Here is a 22822-nt window from a genome sequence, read left to right on the forward strand (position 1 = left end):
GCCCCCCGGGGCCAAGGCGGGGAGCCGGGTCGCGGGCGCCGGCCGCCGCCCCGCAGCCGCCAGCGGCGGGTACCGGCATCCCCGGGGGGGTCCCGCCGCGCCGGGCATCGCAGCGCAAACCCCTTGTCTCCGCCGGTTCTGCCCGTCCCCGAGCGCCGGCCGGGGGTTTCTGCTCCGTTGCGCTAAAGGGGGAGGCGGGCACGGTCGGTGCGCTCCACCGCGCGGCCGCCAGCAGCCGGCTCCTGGCCCCCCCGGAGGCTGAGACCGGGCGCCAACTCATCACAGGTGTGTGGGGCGGGAAAGCAGCCCCGGGGGGAGCCGAGGCAGGCACACAGCAGCTGCTGCGGGATGGGGGAGAGCGTCCTTCAGTGCTCTCCTCCCACTGCTTGGAGACCTCCGCGGGGCAGGGGTCGGGCTGGGGCATCTTGCTACCAAGCAAGGTCTCGGAGCTGCTGCAAAGCTGGGGATGCAAGTAAACCCGGATCAGAACAGAAGCTGGTGTGCTTAGGCAGCAAGGTACGTGAAATACAGAACGTACATAACTGTAGCACTAAGTGATGTATAAAATCTTAGAATCATAGAATCATTCAGGTTGGAAGAGACCCTTGGGATCATCGAGTCCAACCATCTACCCTACTCTACAAAGTCCTCCCCTACACCATGTCCCTCAGTACCGCATCTAAACGTCCCTTAAACACAGCCAGGGACGGTGACTCCACCCCCTCCCTGGGCAGCCTGTTCCAATGCCCGACCACTCTCTCTGTGAAAAATTCCTTCCTAATGTTCAGTCTAAACCTACCCTGTTGGAGCTTGAAGCCATTCCCTCTCGTTCTGTCACTAATTACCTGTGAGAAGAGACCAGCACCAGCCTCTCTACAGTGTCCTTTCACGTAGTTGTAGAGAGTGATGAGTGAGAGAATGAGAGAATCGTCATAGAATCGTCACAGAGTCATAGAATTTTATGATTCTGTGAAATGCGGAACACACTTAACTGTATCACTAAGTGATGTAATGCAGAACACACTTAACTGTATCACTAAGTGATGTCTGTCTGAGATCTGCCAGATAGAGCCTTTCGGAGGGAAGATGTGAAGAGCATGGGATGATCCAGGTGCTCTTCTCAATTATTGCTGATGAGTCTACTTTTGGGGGGCCCATAGGGAGCAAGGTTCTGTCTGCTTTTATAAAAAAAAATGTCTGATTGCTTTCAAGATTCGTGTGCCCTTATCTGTGCAGATAAGAGGCAGCGCTCAGGGTGGGCTGGTTACGCAGAGCAATGCCTGTGCAGGCAGGGAAAGAGCTTTGCAAGCAAAAATGAAGACAGGCAGAGTTCACATGTGGCTGGCTTACTGGATGTTCAAAACCACTAGATAATCTGCATGACCTGCATGGAAACTGTAACCTAACTATAAATACTAATGTAAGTACAATTCAGGACATATGAGTTTTTTAAAGTGAACTTTGATTAGAGATGAAAAGAGGCTGCGGCCTCTGGGGGAAATAAAGCTGAAAAGTTGTTTCCATTGGCTTGAGACGCTTCAGACCGTTTACTGAAAATGCACCAAATAATCATTTTGATAAACAAAATTGCTTTGGACTGACTATTTAATTTTAAGCGATGTGATTCCCTAGGTAAATATTGTAGAGTAGGAATTTTCATGCCCTCCTAAAACACAACAATATATTGGATGTGAAATCACATTCTGAAAAGCAAATCCATTAAAAACATCTGTTGAGATTTCACATTTATTTCTAGGTAATTCCCACCCATTTTTTGGAGGAGAAATAAATAAATTTCACCAGCAGCTGTGGAATTTCAGTCAAGTTTCCAGATGATCAAGTTAAAAAAAGAGCTGCTGTGCAGCACCTTTCCTGCAAACGAGATGCCAAGTCTCTTTGCTGCGTCAAATAGGAAGCAAAGAGGAAAGCAAGGGAATGGGAGATTTAGGCAAGGCAGGAAGGTTGCAAAGGAGCATTTTGCACTTTTCAGAGGTGGAAACTCTGAAAAGGAGCTGGGACCTGTGACCAAGCATCCTTGGTACTGAGCTGGGACCTGTGACCAAGCATCCTTGGTTGCTCTCATTTAGTGGGTCCCTCCCGTCTGTGTCCCTGGCTATTCTCATCCCCTGCTAACGTCCCACTGTGATACAGCCTGTGGGACTTATTCTCCTAAATTCCATTCTTGACATTGACTTGGGAACTTAATGGCACAGGAATCTATTCAGGTGTGCTCCCTAAGAGCCTGCAGCTGGTTCATTTTTCAGGTGGATGGAAATACCAAGGAGCTGAAGTTCCTTTGAGGAGCAGGTCTTGGACTTTGAAGGCAGAAGAAAGGTATTGGTGATGTTAAATGCATTTATCTCCATGAGAGCTCTTTGGGGATGTTTTGGGAAAGGTAAATACTAGTTTAAAAATTGCAATAGGAACAGTAAAGAGGGAAATGTTATTTCTTCACAAAAACCACCCAGCTCCTGCTTCACTAGTGAAGGCATGAAGGATGGACTGCAGGTTGGAAGAGCTGCTTGCAAAACCTTTTGCAGCCTTAAATTCGGTAAGATGTGGGGATTTCTCAGCACCGAGGTCAACAGCAGCTCTTTGTGGCATTGTGCAGGGGTGACTTGCCCTACAGGACCTTCTGCCTGGGTGCAAGTGGGCCCCGGGGAGGGCAATCAGGGGGAGGAGTGGCCCAGTTGGCCAGGGGGACAGCCCTGCCACTGCTGCCAGTGGTCCCTTCACTGGGAAGAGAGTGGCTGTGCCAGAGGGGATGTGAAAGTGGGAAAATTCATCCCTTTTCCAGGTCTCCCCTGCTCTGCAGAGACTGTGTAATACATAGTTTTTACAATGCACTTGTATATCTTAGAAGGCTTCAGAGCTGGTGTAGAGCTGGTACCTGGCAAGGAACAGGGTGCTATTTGGGCTCTGGGGGAGCAGCAGAAGTCCCTGCTGAGAGCATCAAAAACATTTTTCCGCCAGTCTTTGCTGGGAGAAAAATAAATAAATCCCTACAGTCCTGATGGTTTTTCTCTCTGTTTCATGGCTGATCTTCTGCTAGAGATCTTTTCCACCCTTCCTGATGTGAAGAAAGAAATACTACCGTTCCCCTGAGGTCTGTGCACCTCTCTGCCTTAATTTAGGATTGATTTATAGACAATGAGAGGTCTGCTATGCATGTGATGATTTGTGAGTTTTTCTGGCAGAGCCCCTGCCCTCTGGGTTGGGCCAGGACCCCGTGCCCTGGACGGGACCAGCTCTGGTCCTGCCTGGTGCTGGGGGGCTATGGGGGGTATGGGGCACCCCCTTCTTGTACGGCATTTGGCATACATTTTCTGTGGTAAATGAGAGGTAAATCTAGGATGTATTTTCAAGCAGAAGCACATCTGATTTCACTTCAATTCTCTTTTGCATTTTGTTAAAAGCCTATTTTGCTGCCGAGCTGCCTCAGCAGTGGGGTGCCTGCGGTGGGGGCCAGGGGCTGGGGCTGCAGCCAGCAGCAGAGTTTTTATTAAGTTTGGTTAAGTTTACCTCTAGGGTGTCTATTTTTGTCAAAGTGGGGTTGACGGTTGGACAAGATGATCTTTAAGGTCCCTTCCAACCTAGAAGATTCTGTGATTCTATTTTCGAAATGGCCACAAGATGTCACAGGGCCCCTCCTAGGAAGGAAGATGCGAATGTGGTCACCAGAGAAAGGGGTTTTTCAGGTTGCCGGAATCCAGGCTGAGCAAAGGCTGCTTGAAAATGAAATCCAGGCACATGATGCCCATGAGATCTGGGCTTCAAGCCTTTTCTGGGATGTGCCAAGCGTCTTTTTTCTCTTAATAGTGATGAGAGGTAATAATCCTCCTACTGGACTAATTACAGCCAGTGAAAATATGGTAATGAAAATAACTCCCATTGCCAGTATTTAAAGAGTTACGATTTACATGAAAAAAGAGGCTTATGTGAATAGCAATTATTATTTTTACGTGGCTCTCTCTTGTCCCATCTATTCTTATCTCAGTAAATCACAGTGTAATTAATCACAGAGGATTAAATGCTGCAGGGAAAGGACCGGGCGATTACGTGGAAGCAAACTCTGGTTGGTTTTGACTTAAAGCAAACTGGGGTTGTCTGTCATGAAGCAGGTATTGCCTGCTCTGCTCCCTACCTGCCAGCCCTTTCTTGCTGCTGTCAAAAATCAATGTCCTTTCCCCAAAGGTTTAGCAGTCTGACAGCTTTCTGGGTTTGGATGGCTGGATCTGTGTGGATCCGGGGGCAGCTCCCCTGTTCTCTGGGGCATGTGTTGAGAAGAGGTGCTCTCCTGCCTTATCCATCCTTGTTGCAAAACACTGTTAGGGGTCAACCAGCCAGATGCATGGTGTGACCAGCTCTCTGCTGGGAGGTCATCACCCAGCTCTGCTGGGGCCAGTTATTGTAACATCTACCAGTATTTCCCTTGCCAGAGCTGCACATGGTTATCTGCCAGTAACATGCATGATAAAGTCCTGTCACCATTAATTTACTTTGTCCTGGATGCCTTGACTCTGTAGTTCTAGTTACTGCACAGGATTTCTTGCCCTCCACCCTTGGCCATAGAGGGCAATGAAGATGTGGGTTTTGCTGGCAGATCTGCCTAAGTTCCTGTGAAAGCCACTCCTCTAACTAATAGCTTGTAGTTGAAGATTTGATGTGTATTTCATACACCACCATTTGATACCATCTTTTTGCTATTGCAGTCCATGACGATATCTCATCTTAATTCCATGAACTAAACTCTGTTAGCTAATGAGTTTCCTAATGTTTGTGTGAGTAATTCCTGTATGAACCATGGCTACTCTTTGCTGTAAGTGGAAAGGCTCAGAACGAACTTTTCTAGTTGATTCTTCTTATTCTTGTATTTTGGACCGTTAACCTCAAGGTATCTTAATGGGACTTGGTGAGTTTGAACAGTGCAGTGAGTTGGTGTCATCTCGTTATTTTGACATAGATCATTACAATTATTGGTTATTGCTTTTAGGGAGAACTCGTTAATGATAGTCCTACTAGATTTTTGGTAGGATTTTAGTGAGGTGCTAAGTGCCTACAATGACCTATCGTTTTAAGCACCCAAATGCTTCCTGTGGGAAGTCCCGCTTCGGGTTGGCCCATCAAATCCGCTTTTTGCTTGACCTCTATAGAGAACTTTGGACACAAACTTGTTGCTGTTGTGAGTGCAGCAGCTTTGGTCTGTATATTTCTAGCCGGTAATGAATCAAAGGAAGGTGGTTTTAACTAAAACTCAAACAACAGTAGCCCTTTTCTAGCCGGTAATGAATCAAAGGAAAGTGGTTTTAACTAAAACTCAAACAACAGTAGCCATGGATAGTAATGAAGCCTTTAGGAACCATATTAATTAGCAGCCAGTTCTCCCCAGGTTGTCAGGAATGTTTTGCAGAGTGTGGACAAATGGCAATAGCAGAAAACAGTGACAGGCAGCGGAGATTTAATTTAAGATGCTCAGGACAAGCTTTGCCTGTGGTAGTGCTGTCCTGGGGACACAGCCACAGCGATGCTGCTCCCAAGGGTGCCCGTGGGGATGCAAAGTGCCAGCAAGGTGAAGATGGGGGAGGCAGGAGCAAGCATCTGTGCTGGCCCTGGAGGTCTCCAGCTGGCATGGCTTGAGCCATCCTGCTGCCCAGGAGCGTGTGTGCACATACACACACAAACACACACAGCCTTTATCTGATCACCAGAAGTACTCCCCCATTAAAAAGAGACCTCCACTGGGCAGCCTGTTGCTGCTTTTGTGGTTGTTCTCCAAACAGCACCTGACGCTACATGAAATCTGTGTGGGTCCCAGTGATGTCCCTGGTCTGGGCATGGCCAGGAAGAAGAGAAAATAATATATTATCATGGAAATATTTTGAGATCTGCTGTGTTATGCTGGAGTTAGAGAAACCTGGCGTACCTCAGCCCCGGGCTGCAGGCTTGGCTCTTGCCACAAGCTGTGAGCAGCCTGTCTCACTCTGCTTCCCTGCAAAATGTTGCTCTTGGTAGTTTTCTTAGTGCAGAGCTGCAGTCTGTACTCCTCTCCAGGCTTCCAGCTTCACAAAAAGATGAGGCATATGGAAAGAGTGAGCATAACACTGTTGTCCTTACGTAACCAGCAGAGAAAAGAGATAGATAGCCTCCTCCTCCATGCAGGGGAAGGGGGTCTCAGAGGAAAGTGTGACTCAGGGAGACGGGAAATTAAAACTGATGGGTATCAAACTGGAAAGAAAGTTTAAATATAGCACTGGGGCCCATTACACACCAAAAAGACAAGGAAAATTCTTCATTGCTTGAGATCCTAAAGCCAGCATCATCTATGTGAAAGAGGAGCTGGTACAGAAACAAGGTATTCCCCATGCAGAAACCTCAATGGAAACCAGGGAAGGGCTTTGGCGAGTTGGAGTCACTGACCTCTTTCCTTGCCCATCAGGTGAAGCTCCCCTGGCACAGCTCAAAGGCTACAGCAGACCTGTGACATGAAAGAGATCTTGGGGACATACTGTTGTAGAAAAATATATCCTATAAAATTGGTCAATGACACATAGAGTTCACAAATGTAATTTTCTCAAATCTTAAAAGGGTTAAATCTTACTTTCTCCTGGTTTTTTTTTTCTTGTTTGTTGTTGATTTTTAATTATTTTTATATGCCTGGTTTATCTGTGCAGGAGTAGAAAAATCAGAGTCCTCAAAATATTACTCATCCACCACCAGCCTTTGTAACAAGAGGTCTGTCCTCCCCCCTACGCCCCCAGCAGCACTTCACACAGGAAAGCACTTGCTCGCCATTAAGCCACAAGCCATGTCTTTGCAGTGACAGGTGTGTATGTTTCAGGATGCAGAAAGCACTAATACCTGCTTCTCAGAGAGCTGGGGGACCCCAGCGTGGCCACAGACACAGGCAGCACCCCTGCCCCCCAGCAGTGCCAGGCAGTGCAGGAAGATTATTGGCACTGAAGGCAGTTTGATGCATTATTTGCCCTATGATGGGTCACGAAAAAGATTGTCAAAGAAGAGGGTAGATAATAGGCTGTGGAAAAAAAAAAAGAAAAAGCTTAATGGCTTTTTCTTCTCTTTTTTTCAGGGCTTATTAAGGCTTCTGGAGTGCACTAAAAGCCAAAGAGGTCCCTGTGCTCTGAGTGTTATGGACATTTCCAGAAATCACTTTTTCAGAGTTAGGAAAAGGGCAAATAGTCAGGCAGTCCCTCCCTTTCAGCCATCAGATGCTGCCGGGTGCACACGAAGCTGCCCCACTCCCACGGGCATCCCTGGTGTCATAGGTGCATCATGGAGCTGGTCCCAGTGCTTGGAGCTCCTGTCTGTGGATGTGGCTCCCTCAAAACCCCCAGCAAGGGTTTGGCAAGGCCAAATTAAATGGCAAGGCCATTTAATAGGTCACCAGATAACTTGCTTGCCTCTTCGCACTTGTGGCTGCAGAGCCCAGGTGAACATGGTGAGCCTGGTGTCAGCTGCCTCTTTCCACTTCAAAGGGTGCACAGCACGAGGTGAAGGTTTGGGGATGGTGACAAAAAAGCAGGGTGTCCTGGGACACTCCAGCTGGACCCCAAGAGCAATTCTGGACCTGCTGTTTAATTATTTTTATTTTTTTTTGTCTAACTGCAAGTATTTAAAATGTCCTTCAGCCTGTCTTCAGTCCCCAGCAGTTCAGTCTAAACAGCTCACAGCACAGAAAGGTGACTGTGGTCGTGCAGTAAGACTTTGATTTTTCAGAACATTGACAGTATGTAGGAATTTTATTAAAAGCAGGAATGGATATAGGCTTTTCTTTGGGGGACTTTCAAAACTTCGCTGCAGTCATTAAGCTGTAAGAAGCAGCAGCACCAAGGGAACACTTGCCCTGGGGCGAGCAATGGAGTAGTGACCTGTTAGAGGCACTCCTCAACATCAGCTCTAAGGTAAGGTGACACTAGTGGCGTGGAAGGAGTGAGCTCTGGCAGCAGACATTGAACCAGAGAGGATGCTGTCCATGTGGGGAGTGCACAGGCAGGTTTCCAAAGCTCTTATTGGGCATGCACTGAGTTAAAATTTCAAGAGTTTTTAATTCTCATCCCCAGTGGCCTCATCTTGTCCTCGTATGCCACTTTGCCACGCTTCACTGCAGGATCCAAGGACCTTGTCCCCACACGGCCGGGTTCAGTGTCACTCTGCATGCTTTGCTTTGCAGCTGGGCTTGCCTGGGCAGTGTCTGCAGGGCTGGGCTTCCCAGAGCCTTGGGGATCACCAGGCTGTCACAGCGGCGTCAGCAGAGAGGGATCTCTGGCAATGTGCCTGTCTGCCCGCATGCACCGCTCGGTTATCATATTTTCTTGAAACTGAGGGGTTAGAAATAGAGCCATCCCTGGGAGCAGCACCTGGGGCTGCTGGGAAAGAGAGTCAGTGATAAAGACTCCGCGTGTTATTGTCTATAAGCCTCCGCCACGTAAGGTGTATTTTGAAGTCTTGGCACTGAAATGCCGAGCAGATGATACCCTTTACTGTACTAGAAATCTGCAATATTGCTGCATGTCTGGCAGGCTAGGAAATGTAGATGAATTGTGGTTCACAGACATGAAAGCGATACATTCCGCTGTGGTTCAGGCGTCGTTATTCTTATAGCTAAATGACAGAACAGCCTCCAGCCTCCTGCCGAGCTGAGGTGTGTTCTGTCAGCTGCACCAGAGGAGCCCGCCTTCCAAGACGTGACACTCACTTCCCTGACAAATGACCAGGTTGAAATACAAATGTGAATTTCGCCAAAGCCTGGTGTCATTCACGCCGGATATTTGTGGTATCGATGGGAATGTCTGCGAGGCAGACCTTAGATCTCAAATGCAGCCTCTTTGGCTGCATTAAAATTAATTTCAGCCTCTGTTCCCCCAGATAAATTTAACCTTGGTGTCAGCAAAGCCCTTTAGCTTAAGGTGCCAAAGATGAGTTTCAGCAAGGGCACAAACCGGAGAGCATGATGGCAAGAAGCCCTTCCCCTAAGAAAGAATGATAATGGCGGCTTTTGGGTTCTTGTCTTTTTTTTTTTTTTTTTTCTTCAAAGAGCTGAAAAGTGTCTCAGCAGCTGTAGGTGTAAACCCCCATTCTCTGGTGGGTTTCCTGGTTCCCCCTCCCTGCACTACACCGGCCCTTGCTGTCTCCTTAGCAGTGCAGCTCAGCTGCTACAGAGCTGAGCTTGCTCTCAGGAAAATCAATCAACTCTTCTCAGCCCCAAAACCGCCCCACCAGCCCCTGCTCGTGTAAACAGCTCAAAATGGCAAAGCTTATTAATTTGTGTACACCCCCTAGACACAAGCAACAAGCTTCACCCACCGCGAGTACCGCAGCACGCTCCCATTGGCTTGGAAAGGCTGAGCGGGTACTAATTCAAGAAGACGAGACACAGGGCTGTAAACTCTGACTTTAAAAAAAAAAAAAATAAATACAGAATGCTGGTTGTGAAAGACCTATCGTGAAATACCATTCTGTGGGGCCATTGGCTGTGGCTGGTAGGGCTCATCATTGCCTTGGGCACGTGTACAGCACTGGGTTAGTAGGGGTGTTTGTGCTGTGTTGTGGCTAATGCTGGTGATGCTGTGTTTTTAGAACTAGGTATTTTAAACTCCAAGCTGTTTTGGGCAGGAATGGCTTTTACTGTGTGTGTGTAGGACCTTAAAAATAGCCCCGACCGGATTTAGGACTTCAGGTGCTGCTGCCGTTGGTGGGGCTGACTGCCTCCCTCCCAAACAGGGGCTGAGCCCTTCCCTGGAGAGGGGCCTGAGGCTGGGGGAGCTGTACCTGCCCAAATGCCAAAAGGAAATGTGGCTGGTGTGAGGACCTGCCCACATACTGTGGGGCTAATCCAAATTGGGGAGAGGGTGGAAACGCTCACGCTTAAAATCTCTGTCTAAGCTGCAAGTGGTGACACAAAGTCAAAAACTGATCTTTAGACAGGTAGTTCAGACAATATTTTCCCCTGAATAGAACCTTCTGATGACCTGCGTTGTTATAGCAGCCAACAGAGCAATTAGGAACGTAGTAGTGTTAATTCCCCACAGAGCTACTGCAAAATAGCCTGCCAGCAAAATGAAGACTGATCGCTGTTTAGAGGAAAAGCAATGCAATGATCCAAAATTGGGAAAGCAAATCAATCAGGGGTTTCCTGTGACAAAAGGTTTTCAACGAAATTCGTGTAATTCGGTGGAAGGGAAAGGAGGAACCACTCCTTTTTGTACTAAGCACGTAAGCAAGTTGGGCAAATAATTTCCTCCCTGTTCAAGCAAAGAACATGGTTTTGCTCGGATTTACTAGCAACAGGTATTTCTATATGAGGGTCTAGGTCTGTCCAGCTGTTAAAGTGTCACTCTGGAATTATGCTAATGTAAGAGGGAACAAAATACAGCCTGCATTTTGGTGCAAGGTGCATGAAATTGGAAAGGTCAAAGTAAAAAGCTGCTCAGAATAGTCCTGGAGAAGAGGGCTGCTCCCAGAGCGGCATTTTCTGCTGGGGAGAGCAGTCCTCTGCAATAGTAAAAGGAAGCAATCCTCTGGGAAACTACAGTTTGGCAATGGGAAAAATAAAAAAGCCTAATGGATGTGGGGCCCATGGGGCAGCAGGTCACAGCAATGCGGGGTGCGACAGCGGCTTGGGGCAGGGGTGGTGCTGGAGGTGCCTGTCACAGCTTTCCCATCCCGCTGTGCCCAGAGACCCCCCTCAATCCTCACCCTGGTTTAATCGCTGCTGCTGGCCCCTGGGTGCAGGGCATGGGATTGCTCACGCTGGAGGAAAGCCCATTTGTGCAGCTGGTGCCTTCAGCAGTGTGCTGAGCCCCTGCGGTAGACCTTGCCGTGGTGTCACTGCTGGGGGACATCTCACACGGGTTTAGGTGGCTAAGGTGACAAGTCTGCTCTCACAGCCACATGGAGGATTGATGTCCTCCTTCCTACAGCAACTAAGGGTTACAGGGACATTAGCAGTTTTAGCACCCCAGAGTTTCCATAAAACTAATTTATAACTCTGCCACCTTGTAGCAAAGTAGAAAATTACTTTTAAAATTAATCTAAGTCACAGACAATTCTTTCCTGTACCTGCAAGTTTTTAAACCCCGGGGGTCTATGAGGCAAGAAATAAATACCACATCTGATTTTGTTGTATGCCTTGTGGTAACACCAGCAGAAGAGATTAATTTTTCCTTGACCTTTTACTTCAGGGAGGAGAGGAGAACTACTAGAGAAGAGATTTCATCTGCGTGCAAGACACACCGTACTTTGCCCAAGGCCATGGTGAGTAGAGTGACTGCACACATCTTAGTCAAAATGCCAAAAAGATACTGATTTAGTGAAATGAATAAGGGGCACGTTTGAGGGACTGTTGGAAAGAAGCAGTTGCCTGAAGCTGCATCAGCAACTTGCAGCAGGACACATGTCCCCAGAGGTTCCTGCTGCAGCAGGACCCAGGAGTTCATGGGTTTACTCTCTACAAAGTATTTATCAGAGGGTGAATTCTGAGCGTGCGTTTTAGAGCGGCAGATTTGCTCAGAAACCTCAGGTTTCAGGTGGGGATTTCTCATGAACTTCTACGTATGCAGCAGTGTTGATGTCAGCAGAAGCCAGAGACTGCCAGCAAGAAACCCCAAAATGTTTTTTCCTGCATGGTTAGCCCTGATCTGTTAACAGGGGCCTCTCGCTGGGAGAGCTGCTCAGTGCTTTCTGAAGCAGCTGGATTAGCACAGCAGTCGGTCACATCACTGTGTCCATAAGGAAGACTGTGATGTCTCCCGAGGACCAATCTCCCACAGAAGGTCTTGCCTTCTCCAAAACCACCAATAAGTAAGTGCAATAAATGCAAAAAATGCAACAAAACTGCAATAAGCTAGTATTTTAAACCATTAGAAGCACTTAAACCACTAAACATAGGAGGGGACCCAAGTAAGAGGCTGTTCTGACTACGACAACAACAAAACTGGGGCAGGTGTAGAGGTCACTTGACTAATACGAAGTGAAACGCTGCCCTGAAAAGGCAGAAGATGGCATTGATGTCGTAAGGTGGTGTGAGTTTTATCTGCAGGCTCAGGGTCACTATCACTAGCATCTGGAAATCGCACTGTGGTCAGATCTTTGCACAAAGGAACTGTGGGGAAATTTGTTGCTTTCCTGAGTAGGAAGTTGTGGTGAAAGGCTGTTGCACAGAAGAAATGTAATGGGGCAAAGCAGACAAAACCCCAGCCATCAAATAAACCTTGAACTTAAGAGGGATCCAGCACAACTTTAAGGACTTCTTGGTTTTCCCCTCCTTACACACTCCCTGACGCCCACAGCTCACTGTTCTGTGCAGCCCCGTGCTCGCTCAGGGCTGGGGAGGAGAGGGGCCACCATGATACGGTGTCTTTTTGGCCAAATTTCCTGCACAAGTTTGGTTTCTTTTTTTTCTAGACAACACAGAGGTCTTCAAGTGGGAGGCCCATGGAGGGCAGGTGTACTCTGGCAAAGCTGTCGTGTTGTCAGGGCTTGGGACAAAAGGCTGTCTGTGGCACAAGGTCAGGGGGTTTCAAGTGTCGTGCTGCATTGAGTTCTCACCGGTGATGAGTAGTTGGATGACAGAGTGAATGTGCAATTAAGTAAGAGAGAAAATGCCTCGGTGGAAATCTGTCGCTGTGAGATGCTGAAAGCCAAAATGTCCACGTTCAAACTAAATTCCAGTGGCAGAGTCTGGAGCCGAACTTCTCAAAGCACATTTTCCTTGCTTTGTGTCCGTGCAAGGGGGAAATATACCCATCTCCCAGAGCCTGTGCTCATCAGCCAAGCTCATGGGCTTTGATCTTCTGTTTTGTTCTCTGAGTGTAGTATGTCAGCACAGCTCCAGAAACAGGACAGGTTGACATTTATAGGTATGTGTATACGCTTCGCTGTACTGAAAAGCAAAGCAAACATGAACAACTTAATGTTTTAATCTAAAAGGCAGTCCTACAAAGGTTATCAATCAATCCAATCACTGACATCACATTTTCTATAAATGCACAGACAGATCTATAGCTCACACCACCCAGCAGACTCAGGGTAGCGTCATTTGCTTTAAATCCCTTTATTCCAATTGCACAGTTTAATTATATTGAATGCTTGATAGCACACACAGGATGGAAAAATCCAGCATTAGCTGGTGTGCCCTCCATCCCCAGTGCTTTGGAGCTGTGTAATGTTATTGACAGATCTGGTGAATCTCTGATCAGAAACAAGTATTTAGCCACTTAATCCTTGATGAGACATTGATCTTTGCTGGGGCTGGGACAGCAGGTGCTTACGGCACTCGTGCATCGTAATGTTACCCGTCTGTTCATGCAGGAGGGATAAAACAACATCCTAAGTCTTCCAGTGCAGTCCTGTCATGTCCTTGGTTAGCTGGGCACAGCTTGTGCCTCACGTATGATTTGGAAACCGATGGTGTGCTTGAGGTCAGGCAGAGCTTCAAGCATTGGGTTCTGTAGTGACACTATTAGCAGGTTTGATGCAGGTCACCTGTGGCATTTGGAGGACCAGGTGGAGGTCACCATCCAGGGACTCCTCCATGCCAGTCTACCCTGGTGGTGGGCACTTTGATGTCGTTTTTTTTGGTGGGTTTCCACCTCCCGTTCAGTGCAGCCCGTAGAGGACACCAGCCCGTGAGCAGGGGTGTCCGTGTGGCGGCAGCGCCCTGCGTGACGCTGTGACACGGTCACGTTATCAGCCATCGCTGCTCTATCGCTAACGAAGCTGCCGTGCTGTACTACTCTTTTTCATGCGGTTCTGTGGGTTTTTTTTGCTTATCTGCTCCCTTCCTGTGCATGGCTCACCTCTCCAGCAGAAACGTGCATGGTTATCTGCTACACAGCAACGAAGAGGAGATTAAAATATAACTCTTTGGCACTAATAACCTCTCTGCTTAACCTCCCTCCCTAGAATCAGTTAGCTCATTGGCTGTCATTGAATCAAAGGGTGAACGAGTCATTCCTAAAATTTAATTTGTTAAGCTTGTTATTAAACTGTATTCCTAAATTTGTTTTCCATTTCAGGAAATGGAAACAGATCAGGTGGAACATTTGCTCCTGAATGTTTTGGGATCTGTGATAAACCAGCAGCTTTTTGGCACAGATGCAATACCACCTTTCACAAATGGATTTGAATCTAATTTGTCACCTCTCCTTTGCTGAGTCATTGCCAGTTCTTAAATGATGGGAATAATTTTCTTTCTGAAAAGTGCATGTTTACGGAACATTCTTCCTCCCCGTACCTCTGTGAACTGACTGCCTTCCTGCCCCTGGCCTCCCGCAGCAAAAAGTCCGCAGTTTAATGATATATTGGGTGTTTTGGGTCAGTATGGCATGGTATGGTCATTTTTCTCTACAGGCAAGATCACTTGAGGAAACGGGACTCCGAGTGCTCAAGTCACAGGCGACAGGACAAGAGGAAATGGCCTCAAGTTGCGCCAGGGTAGGTTCAGGCTGGATATTAGGAAAAATTTTTTCACCGAAAGGGTTATCAGCCATTGGAATGGGCTGCCCAGGGAGGTGGTTGAGGCACCATCCCTGGAGGTGTTCAAAAGATGGGTTGATGTCGTGCTGGGAGGTATGGTTTAGTGATGATGCTCCTTGTTTGTTGTGTGGGTGTCTATTTTTGTCAGTTAGGTTGACGGTTGGACAAGATGATCTTTAAGGTCCCTTCCAACCTAGAAGATTCTGTGATGACTTCAAAAATGAGAAAATGGCCATTAGCTTTTGGTTTGTTTTCTGCTCTCTTTCCACGTGTTCTGTTTCGCACGCCTGTGGGCGCGCAGTGCAGCGTCAGCTCCAGGTCTTTGAGCAGAGCTGTGCTGGAGCCACCACCCACCTCAGTACCCGAAAAGGCTGATGATGTGCTGATTAGCCACCCCTGCCCCTGGGAGGAGGCAGCAGCACTGCCATGTCCCCCCCCTTAGCTGGTGCAGAGAGTGGGGCAACGGCTGGAGGGGGGACTTCCTTTTATGACCTGTAGAAACTGCCACCACATGGGGCAACTGAGACATTTCTGTAGGGGACAACCTCTCAGCTAAACTGTATGTTCTCATCTGCGTTTGTAAAAACCAAGATACAGTGTAGTTTAGAAGACAAGTGGAAAAATAAGCATGGGGGATGAAGGGTAATGAATCCAGAGGGCAGTGACTTTTAAGGACACTTTTCTTCCAGGAAATCAGTGTATATAAATTTAACCTAATCTATGCCAGTAACACTTAGAAGACCGGGAACAAGTATTGCCCATGGGCCAAGTCCAAAAATACAAGCAAAAGCCTCTAGCACTTGCATGTGCTACACTGGAGGAGTGAATGCTCCTCCTAGTCTGGATGTGCCTCTGTTCAAATGTAGAAATGGGAAGGCAAATTACAGACTTGTTGGCAAAAGCCAAGGATAAACTGATTTGTCCTCCTGGGAGCAGAACAAGGTCAGGCGAGCATGTGTTATAATTATCAGATCTGTCTCCACTCTTCTCTGGTGCTTCCTATAACAAAGCCAATTATTTGGTGTGTGCTGCAGTTGAGAGAAAGATAAAAAAATCTGCTGCAGCTCTCGAAATATATCAGGTGTCTCCACCCCAGTGCAGGGCACGCAGAAACAAACCAGTGCTTATGGTTAAAAAAAGAGCAAAGGGGTTTCTTTCAGCTCAAGAAATCTATGATATGAGTCTATAGCATCAACGTCAACGAGGCTGAACATGTATTTCTGCAGCACTGTACAAGCAGGGTACTGCTGCAGCCGGCCCTTGCATAAAGCATGGATGGCTTTACAAACATTGCTATCCTTATGTCATCTGTGTTTTCCTCCTCCTTGAATGTGTGGACATAAATTGTAAATTAAGCTTTGAATTTGGAATTTTAATAAAGATGAAGACCTTCCACATCCATGGGATTGCACAGCAAAGTGATCGTTCAAATTGGTAACGTAGGAAAGAGATGTTCATGGTTGAGGCGTGGGAAGGAAAAAAAACCCAAGGTTAACAGTGTTTTTGCCTTGCTGCCATGGAAAAGGTGGTATCTTCAAAGGTCACCCAGGCTATCTCATGAAGGTTTGCAGCATCCCATGTAGGCGGTCCCCCTGTTTTGCAAAACAACCAAAACCACATCATCTAGTCCTGTTTAGTGCACCATATTTTAGCAAAACACAAATGTAACCTGTGTTATCTTAGCATTTCCTAGCACTGAGATTTGGTAGGAGACTGGTGAAAAATTGCCAGGAAAACATATAGGTCCTCAGGAGGACCTGGCATACACAGCCTTCTCCTGTCTTCCTTGGAGGAACAAATCCCTGTGTTCAGGCTAAACACTCTGCTTACAGGCAGGTCCCACTGGCTTTACCGGCACAGATCTACCTTCTCCCAGTGCTATTTGGCTGCCATCATCCAAGAGGTCCTCTCCTGTCATGTTCTTGTGTCCCCTGGTCACTTCCAGCCTTTGCGCAAGGTGGAGTATGTCACTCCTGATCATGTGGCCAGCCTGTCCTCACATCCATGGTCTCCTCCCCCAGCTACCCTACCCTCCTGGCCTACATCCCTCTTTGGGGCTCCTTCCTAGGCCAAGCCTCCTGCATGCTCATGGTGGCACACAAGGCTGTGCCAAGACCATCACAGACACCATCTCTGGAGAAGCTCATTTACTCCTCTGCTTGCCACAGGCTGTACCCTGCAACACAAAACAACTGCTGCCACCCAGCTCAGGGAAGGGTCTGTCCCCTGGATCACAACCTACTCTCCCATGAGGAAAACAGAGATCCTGGACAGGAGGCAGTGCACGTGAGTCCAGCCAGGGATGGATCCCACCACACCTACCTCAGCTGGTCCTTGGGGTTCAGTGCTAGGACAGGTGGCCCATGACATTCTGCTGTCTCCATCTGAGGGGGTCACCAACCCATGTGGGAGACACTCAGGTCTTTCTGCCTCACCTACTGGAAGCTAGGCAGTCTGCCCTGCTGACAGGACACCCGTCCTCCTGGGACTTGCTCATGGATGACAGAGCTTGGATGGACAACACTGACAGCTTTCTCAATGACTTAGGCTATAGAAAGGGTTTCTTCCACAGGCCGCCCCAAACTGTGTTCAGATCTGTCCCCCTCTCAGAGGGACCTTTCTGCCCTACAGGCAGCAGGCAGGTACCCACCACTTGGGCCACACCATCCTACAGGAGCTCCCTGGCCCCCACCATGCAGTGAGACAACCACAGCTGTGTGTAGGTAGGTGACAGGCGTGTGTGAGTCACCGCTCACCCCTGTCCTGCCTCGCACGGCAGGGCTCATCACCGAGCTCACCCATCATGGTGAGTTTGGGCACCACTGGCGTGGAGACAGCCAAGGCTGAGGGCTTTGTTTTCCTCACAAACACAGGCAGCAGGAGAAAATTAAGGTCTTGTCCCCACCTTGCCATGGAGGGGATCTTTTTGGAAATGACAGACAGTGAGCATGGCTGCCTTGGTAAATACAGAGGTGTCAGTATGGACGGGGACAGCCTGCTCCCCACAGCCTGGTTTCGCTTGTCCAGCACTGAGGTGTTTGCACAAGTGTGTATGTGGCAACTGGAATGTTCCCTATGACCCATTGGACACTTTTCAACACAGGAATTTCCTGCACTACCAGTGCAGAGTGCTGCCCTGGGGGGGCTTGTGTTGGTGTCAGGGCACACGCAGCAGTCTTGAGACAGCAGTGCCCCTGCACAAAGGCATTTGTGTCTGCTTAAGTGACAGGCGGGATCAGAAAGTGGGCTGAGCTGTGATGAAGAGGAGGAGGAAGGGTGAGATGAGACGCACCGGGGCAACAGCACTGCAGATGTATGCTGTGGGCAAACCTCATCTGAAACACCCTCACAACTGCCTGGTGTGATGCCATCTGCATCCTCCCCTGCTCAGCACCATGCCCATGGGGCCCACCCTGGCAGCTGCCACCGTGCCCAGCCCCACAGCAGCACAAAATGCTGCCACCCTTTCCACCCCAGTGCCCCACTATTACACAACTCCCCCTGCAATAGGGTATGCAACAGCCACTCCACGGGGACGCAGGGGTTCGAGAGGGTCAAGCTCCCCAGCTCTGTGGGGCTGACAGCTCACCTGTACAGCCATGGCAGGGATCAGCCTCTCCCCACGGTGGGTGTCTGGCCCCGTTGCGGTGGGGCTGTGGGCGTGATGCCCCCAGCAGTGGGCTCTCAGGAAGGTGCAGTCTGGCTCTCGGGGCTGACAGATGCCATTCTACAGAGCTGACACTCGTGTGACTCATCTCGATGCTGTTCCATAGTCTGCGGACACAAACACACTTATCAACAAGTCTCCCCTGGAAGGGAAAGCACAGTGCTTTTATGGTTTCCACTGCATCATTTCCATCACACCACACTATCAGACACTGAAGCACACCGCTTCCCCAAAGCATCACCCCCCTGCTCTCTTCCCCACTGGCCTGTGGCTTTTGTCCACTTAGCATTTCAAAGTTCAAAACCTTGTCTCCCCGTTTGGAAGATGGGTGTTCCCGACTTTCTGCTTCCCCTCCATCAGTGCGTCCACCCTCCATTTTCGAGGGGCTGCAGCCCTCACACTCAGTGCAGCTTTTCTCTTTGGAACTATTCCTGTCCCAGGCACTATACGCAGATTTCTGGACAGAAGCAGATGAAGTTGGAGCTGGCATGTTCCACAGAAAAGCTTAGCCTGCTCCTTTTATTTTCCCTGCTCAAAGTAATTTTCTATTGCCATGCATCTCTCTTTTTACAGCCAGGTCTGTGTGTGAACTGGCACTCATGGTGTGCTCTTCCCTTTACCTCTGCTGACTTACTCAAATGTCACCCCTATCTTCAAGAAAGACAGGAATGAGCATCCAGGGAACTACAGAACAGTCAGTCTCACCTTGACCCCTGGGAAAGAGATGGATGAAATTTTCTTGGACACCATTTAAAAGCATACTAAGGACAAGAAGGTGATTGGATTTACAAAATCATGCCTGACCAACCTGACAGCTGCCTCTGATGGATGCATTGAGAGCAGTGGATGTTGTTTATCTCAACTTTACAGAATCACAGAATCTTCTAGGTTGGAAGGGACCTTAAAGATCATCTTGTCCAACCGTCAACCTAACTGACAAAAATAGACACCCACACAACAAACAAGGAGCATCACTAAACCATACCTCCCAGCACTACATCAACCCATCTTTTGAACACCTCCAGGGATGGTGCCTCAACCACCTCCCTGGGCAGCCCATTCCAATGGCTGATAACCCTTTCAGTGAAAAAATTTTTCCTAATATCCAGCCTGAACCTCCCCTGGCACAACTTGAGGCCATTTCCTCTTGTCCTGTCACCTGTGACTTGGGAGAAGAGACCGACCCCCATCTCTCTACACCCTCCTTTCAGGGAGTTGTAGAGAGCAATAAGGTCTCCCCTCAGCCTCCTCTTCTCCAGGCTGAATAACCCCAGCTCCCTCAGCCTCTCCTCATAAGACTTATTCTCCAGACCCCTCACCATCTTTGTCGCCCTTCTCTGGACCCGCTCCAGCACCTCAATGTCTTTTTTATGGTAGGGGGCCCAAAACTGGACACAGTACTCAAGGTGAGGCCTCAACAGTGCCGAGTACAGGGGGACAATCACCTCTCGGGCCCTACTCACCACACTGTTCCTGATACAGGCCAGGATGCTTTTAGTGTTGAAAGCCTTACTGTCTCCCTCATAGACAGACTGTAATACCCTCATAGACAGACTGAGGAATTATGGGCTAGATAAATGGACAGTGAGGTGGACTGAAAACTGCCAAGCTCCAAGGGCTGTGATTAGCAGCATGAAGTCCACCTGGAGACCAGTCCCTAGTGGAGTCTGGGGCAAACAATGAATATGCCAAACAATAAAGTCCTGGCACTAGGACAAAGTGCACCCTCAGCAAGATTGCAGATCAAAACCAAGAGGAGCGACCGATACACGAGGGGATTGTGCCACCATTTACAGGAAACTTGACGGGCTGGAGAAATGGGCTGACAGGAACTTCATTGGGTTCAACAAGGGGAAGTGACAAGTCCTGCACCTGAGGAGGAACAACCTCATGTACCAGTAGAGGCTGGGGCTGACCAGCTGGAAAGCAGCTTTGCAGAGAAGGATCTGGGATCCTGGTGGAAACCAAACTGACCATGAGTCAGCAATGCGTCGCTGCAGCAATGGCAGGCAGCAGCATCCGAGGCTGCATTAGGATGAGCATTGCCAGCAGGTCAAGGGAAGTGATCCTTCCCCTCTACCTAGCACTGGGTGAGACACATCTGGAGTGCTGTGTCCTGTGCTGGGCTCTCCAATACAAGAAAGACATGGACTTACGGGAGCAGGTCCAGGGAAGGGCCACAAAGATGATTAAGGGACTCGCGTGTCTCCCATGTGAGGAGAGGACTGTTCAGCCTGCAGAAGAGAAGGCTCACAAGGATCTTATCCATGTGTATAAACACCCAATGGGAGGGAGTTAAGAAGACACAGCTCTTCACAGCAGTGACAGTAGATGATAAGAGGCAACAGGCACAAACTGAAATACAGGAAAGTCCGTTAAACATAAGAAAAAATGCTTACTCTCTAGATGATGAAACACTGGAACAGGTTGCCCAGAGAATTTGTGGAAATATAGAATCATAGAATCATAGAATGGTTTGGGTTGGAAGGGACCTCAAAGATCATCTAGTTCCAACCCCCCTGCCATGGGCAGGGACACCTCCCACTAGAGCAGGTTGCTCAAGGCCCACATCCAGCCTGGCCTTGAACCCCTTCAGGAATGGGGCATCCACAACTTCCCTGGGCAATCTGTTCCAGTGTCTCACCACCCTCATAGTAAAAATTTTCTTCCTGATATCTAATCTGAATCTTTACTTGGAGATATTCAAAACCAGACTGGACATGGCCCTGGGCAATGGGCTCTGAGCAAGGGGTTGGACTAAACCTCAAGAGGTCTCTTCCAGCCTCAACCACTCTGTGAACAAGGCCATCATCCTGGGCTCTCAGTCAAAAATACCTCACAGCATCCTCTGTTTCAGAAGCGCAGTTGCAGTTCCCACAGGGAAACATCTCCCACAGGCAAACATCTCCCACAGCCTTTCCTTTGTGGCTCTCTTCACACATGTCTTTCCTGGCCTTAAATACCTGCAGTGACCTTCTAGTCCCTCTTCCGTGCTGCAACCCAAAGAGCCACTGCAGCATTTCATATCAGTACACTTCCATCACAGCACCTCACAAATGCCAGATAGTGTCTGAATGCCTTCCTTATCAGTGTGTGGTTTAGAGACGTTTTATGTGGCTCCTACCTTATGATAGTTTGTCCTCCATGACAGATGAACCTGGGGGCTTTGAATGCCTGGTTGCCTCCTGAAGGCTGTGATTGGCACGCACATCTCTGTGGTTACAAGGTGGCTGCAAGGTGGTAGAGCAGAGCAAGTGGGTCTTATCTTCAGGATCTTCCATTAGGTCCTCTCCCCTGTACAGGTCTGCTGGACAGCTGTGCTGCAGCACTTCCTCTGCTTGATGCCACTTGGTGCCTCCTGAGCCAGGGACACCTGGGCCATGGTGGCATCCTGCTGTCCTTCGCTCACCACACCAGTGCCTGCATGCTCTCATCCCCAAGCTCAACTGAGCAGGCTGGAGACCTGCTGCTGGCTCCATGGTGGCCATCTCCTGACCCATCCTTGCCCCAGGCACCAAACCCATCCCAAGGGGCCTTCCCACCCAGAGCTGTGCAAGCATGACTCAGTTCAGCACTCAGCTGGAGGGCCCTGCACCTCCAGCTGCACCAGGTGATCTAATACCAGATATCACATCTTCCTGGCTTTGCTTGGCTTAGGTTTTGGCACAACATTTCAAATCCACAGTTGCGGAATACCACTGCTAGCTGTTGGAAACAGCATTTTAGGAAGTGCTGAGTGATGATGCGCTAGACCTCACTGATAAGTATTGCCATCATTGATCTTCAAGACCGAACAGACATAAAATCATCTCCTACGCAGGAGGAGGAGGTGCTATAGAAGCCCTCAAGTACCAGCGAGCATGCAATTCGTGCTTGTCCTCCAGCCCCACTGAGTGGCCCAGCTAGCCCCACTCCTCCTGGCCAGGACGCGTGGCTGCATATACCCCACATGCCCTGCCTCCAGCGGGACCCGCTGCTGATTTTGTGGCATTAAACCTACAGGTAACATCACTTTGTTTCATTCTCTCTTGCTGTCTGTGAACTGCTGCTCAGGGTCCTGCTGTGGCTGGGAGGAGGAGAGGAGGCTTAGGTGCCTAGTTTCTGCAGGGCAGTGCAGTCCCGGGGATGCAGAGGTACCAACAGTAGATTGTGATCTCTAAGCCTTGTGGTTTCTGTTCTTACTCTGAGGTATTCTCCGGGTACTTTACTTTTACAGTATATTACTTCCTAAAAGCAGCTGGGAACTGGAAGCTAAATTCATCACAACATGGGAAACAAGCAATTCCAAAAGATTTCTTTTTTTTTTGTCTCGGTGAACCCTTGCATTCCTTTCCAGGTTCTTTCAAAGTAGTTCTGTGGTTAGGGTGACTGCATTACTGTTTTCAAGGGATGTAGATAAGCCTGAAAGAACACAAGTTTCAAGAAAGAAATGAAAAAAGTGCCGTGCCTTAGATGACCGTGTTTGAGAGCAGCAAACAACAGCAGCAAGGTCAGAGCAGGAAGTTTCCAGGTTTCTTTATGCTGCTTGAAAACAGAAAGGAAAAACACCTCACTGAAGTGCTGTGGCAGGGCCCTCACCTAGAGCTCTTCTGCCATGGTGACGGTTTATCTGCTCTCTCTTTATGGTTGTGCTTCCCTCCCAGGTCAGCTCAGTGCCCAGGG

The 22822-nt window shown here is 48.7% G+C and overlaps 2 protein-coding genes across 6 annotated transcripts in view; one reads left to right on the forward strand and one right to left on the reverse strand.

Annotated features, from left to right (window-relative positions):
• The window catches only part of LOC106902640 (pinopsin-like), a 48925-nt gene extending 27534 nt beyond the window's left edge, over positions 1-21391 (reverse strand). The window contains exons 1-2 of one of the 2 annotated variants that reach the window (XM_014966288.1): positions 21285-21391; positions 18083-18267 (exon numbers count right to left, since the gene is read on the reverse strand). In XM_014966288.1, coding sequence (XP_014821774.1) covers positions 18083-18248 — 166 coding nt within the window. In that variant the 5' untranslated portion in view covers positions 18249-18267; positions 21285-21391. Of the gene's footprint in view, positions 1-18082; positions 18431-21284 lie in introns of those variants that run through there. The other variant, XM_014966287.1, reaches the window with a different exon arrangement.
• Positions 1-22822, forward strand: part of LOC106902638 (G-protein coupled receptor 35-like) — a 73106-nt gene that overhangs the window by 46269 nt on the left and 4015 nt on the right. For 3 of the 4 annotated variants that reach the window (XM_014966286.1, XM_014966283.1, XM_014966284.1), the window contains 2 exons: positions 11199-11271; positions 14368-14451. In XM_014966286.1, the coding sequence (XP_014821772.1) occupies positions 11199-11271; positions 14368-14451 (157 nt within the window). The remainder of the gene's footprint in view (positions 1-11198; positions 11272-14367; positions 14452-22822) is intronic. The other variant, XM_014966285.1, reaches the window with a different exon arrangement.

The sequence above is a fragment of the Calidris pugnax genome, unplaced genomic scaffold (genome assembly GCF_001431845.1).
Source record: "Calidris pugnax isolate Ruff unplaced genomic scaffold, ASM143184v1 scaffold65, whole genome shotgun sequence".
In the NCBI taxonomy this organism is placed as follows: Eukaryota; Metazoa; Chordata; class Aves; order Charadriiformes; family Scolopacidae; genus Calidris; species Calidris pugnax.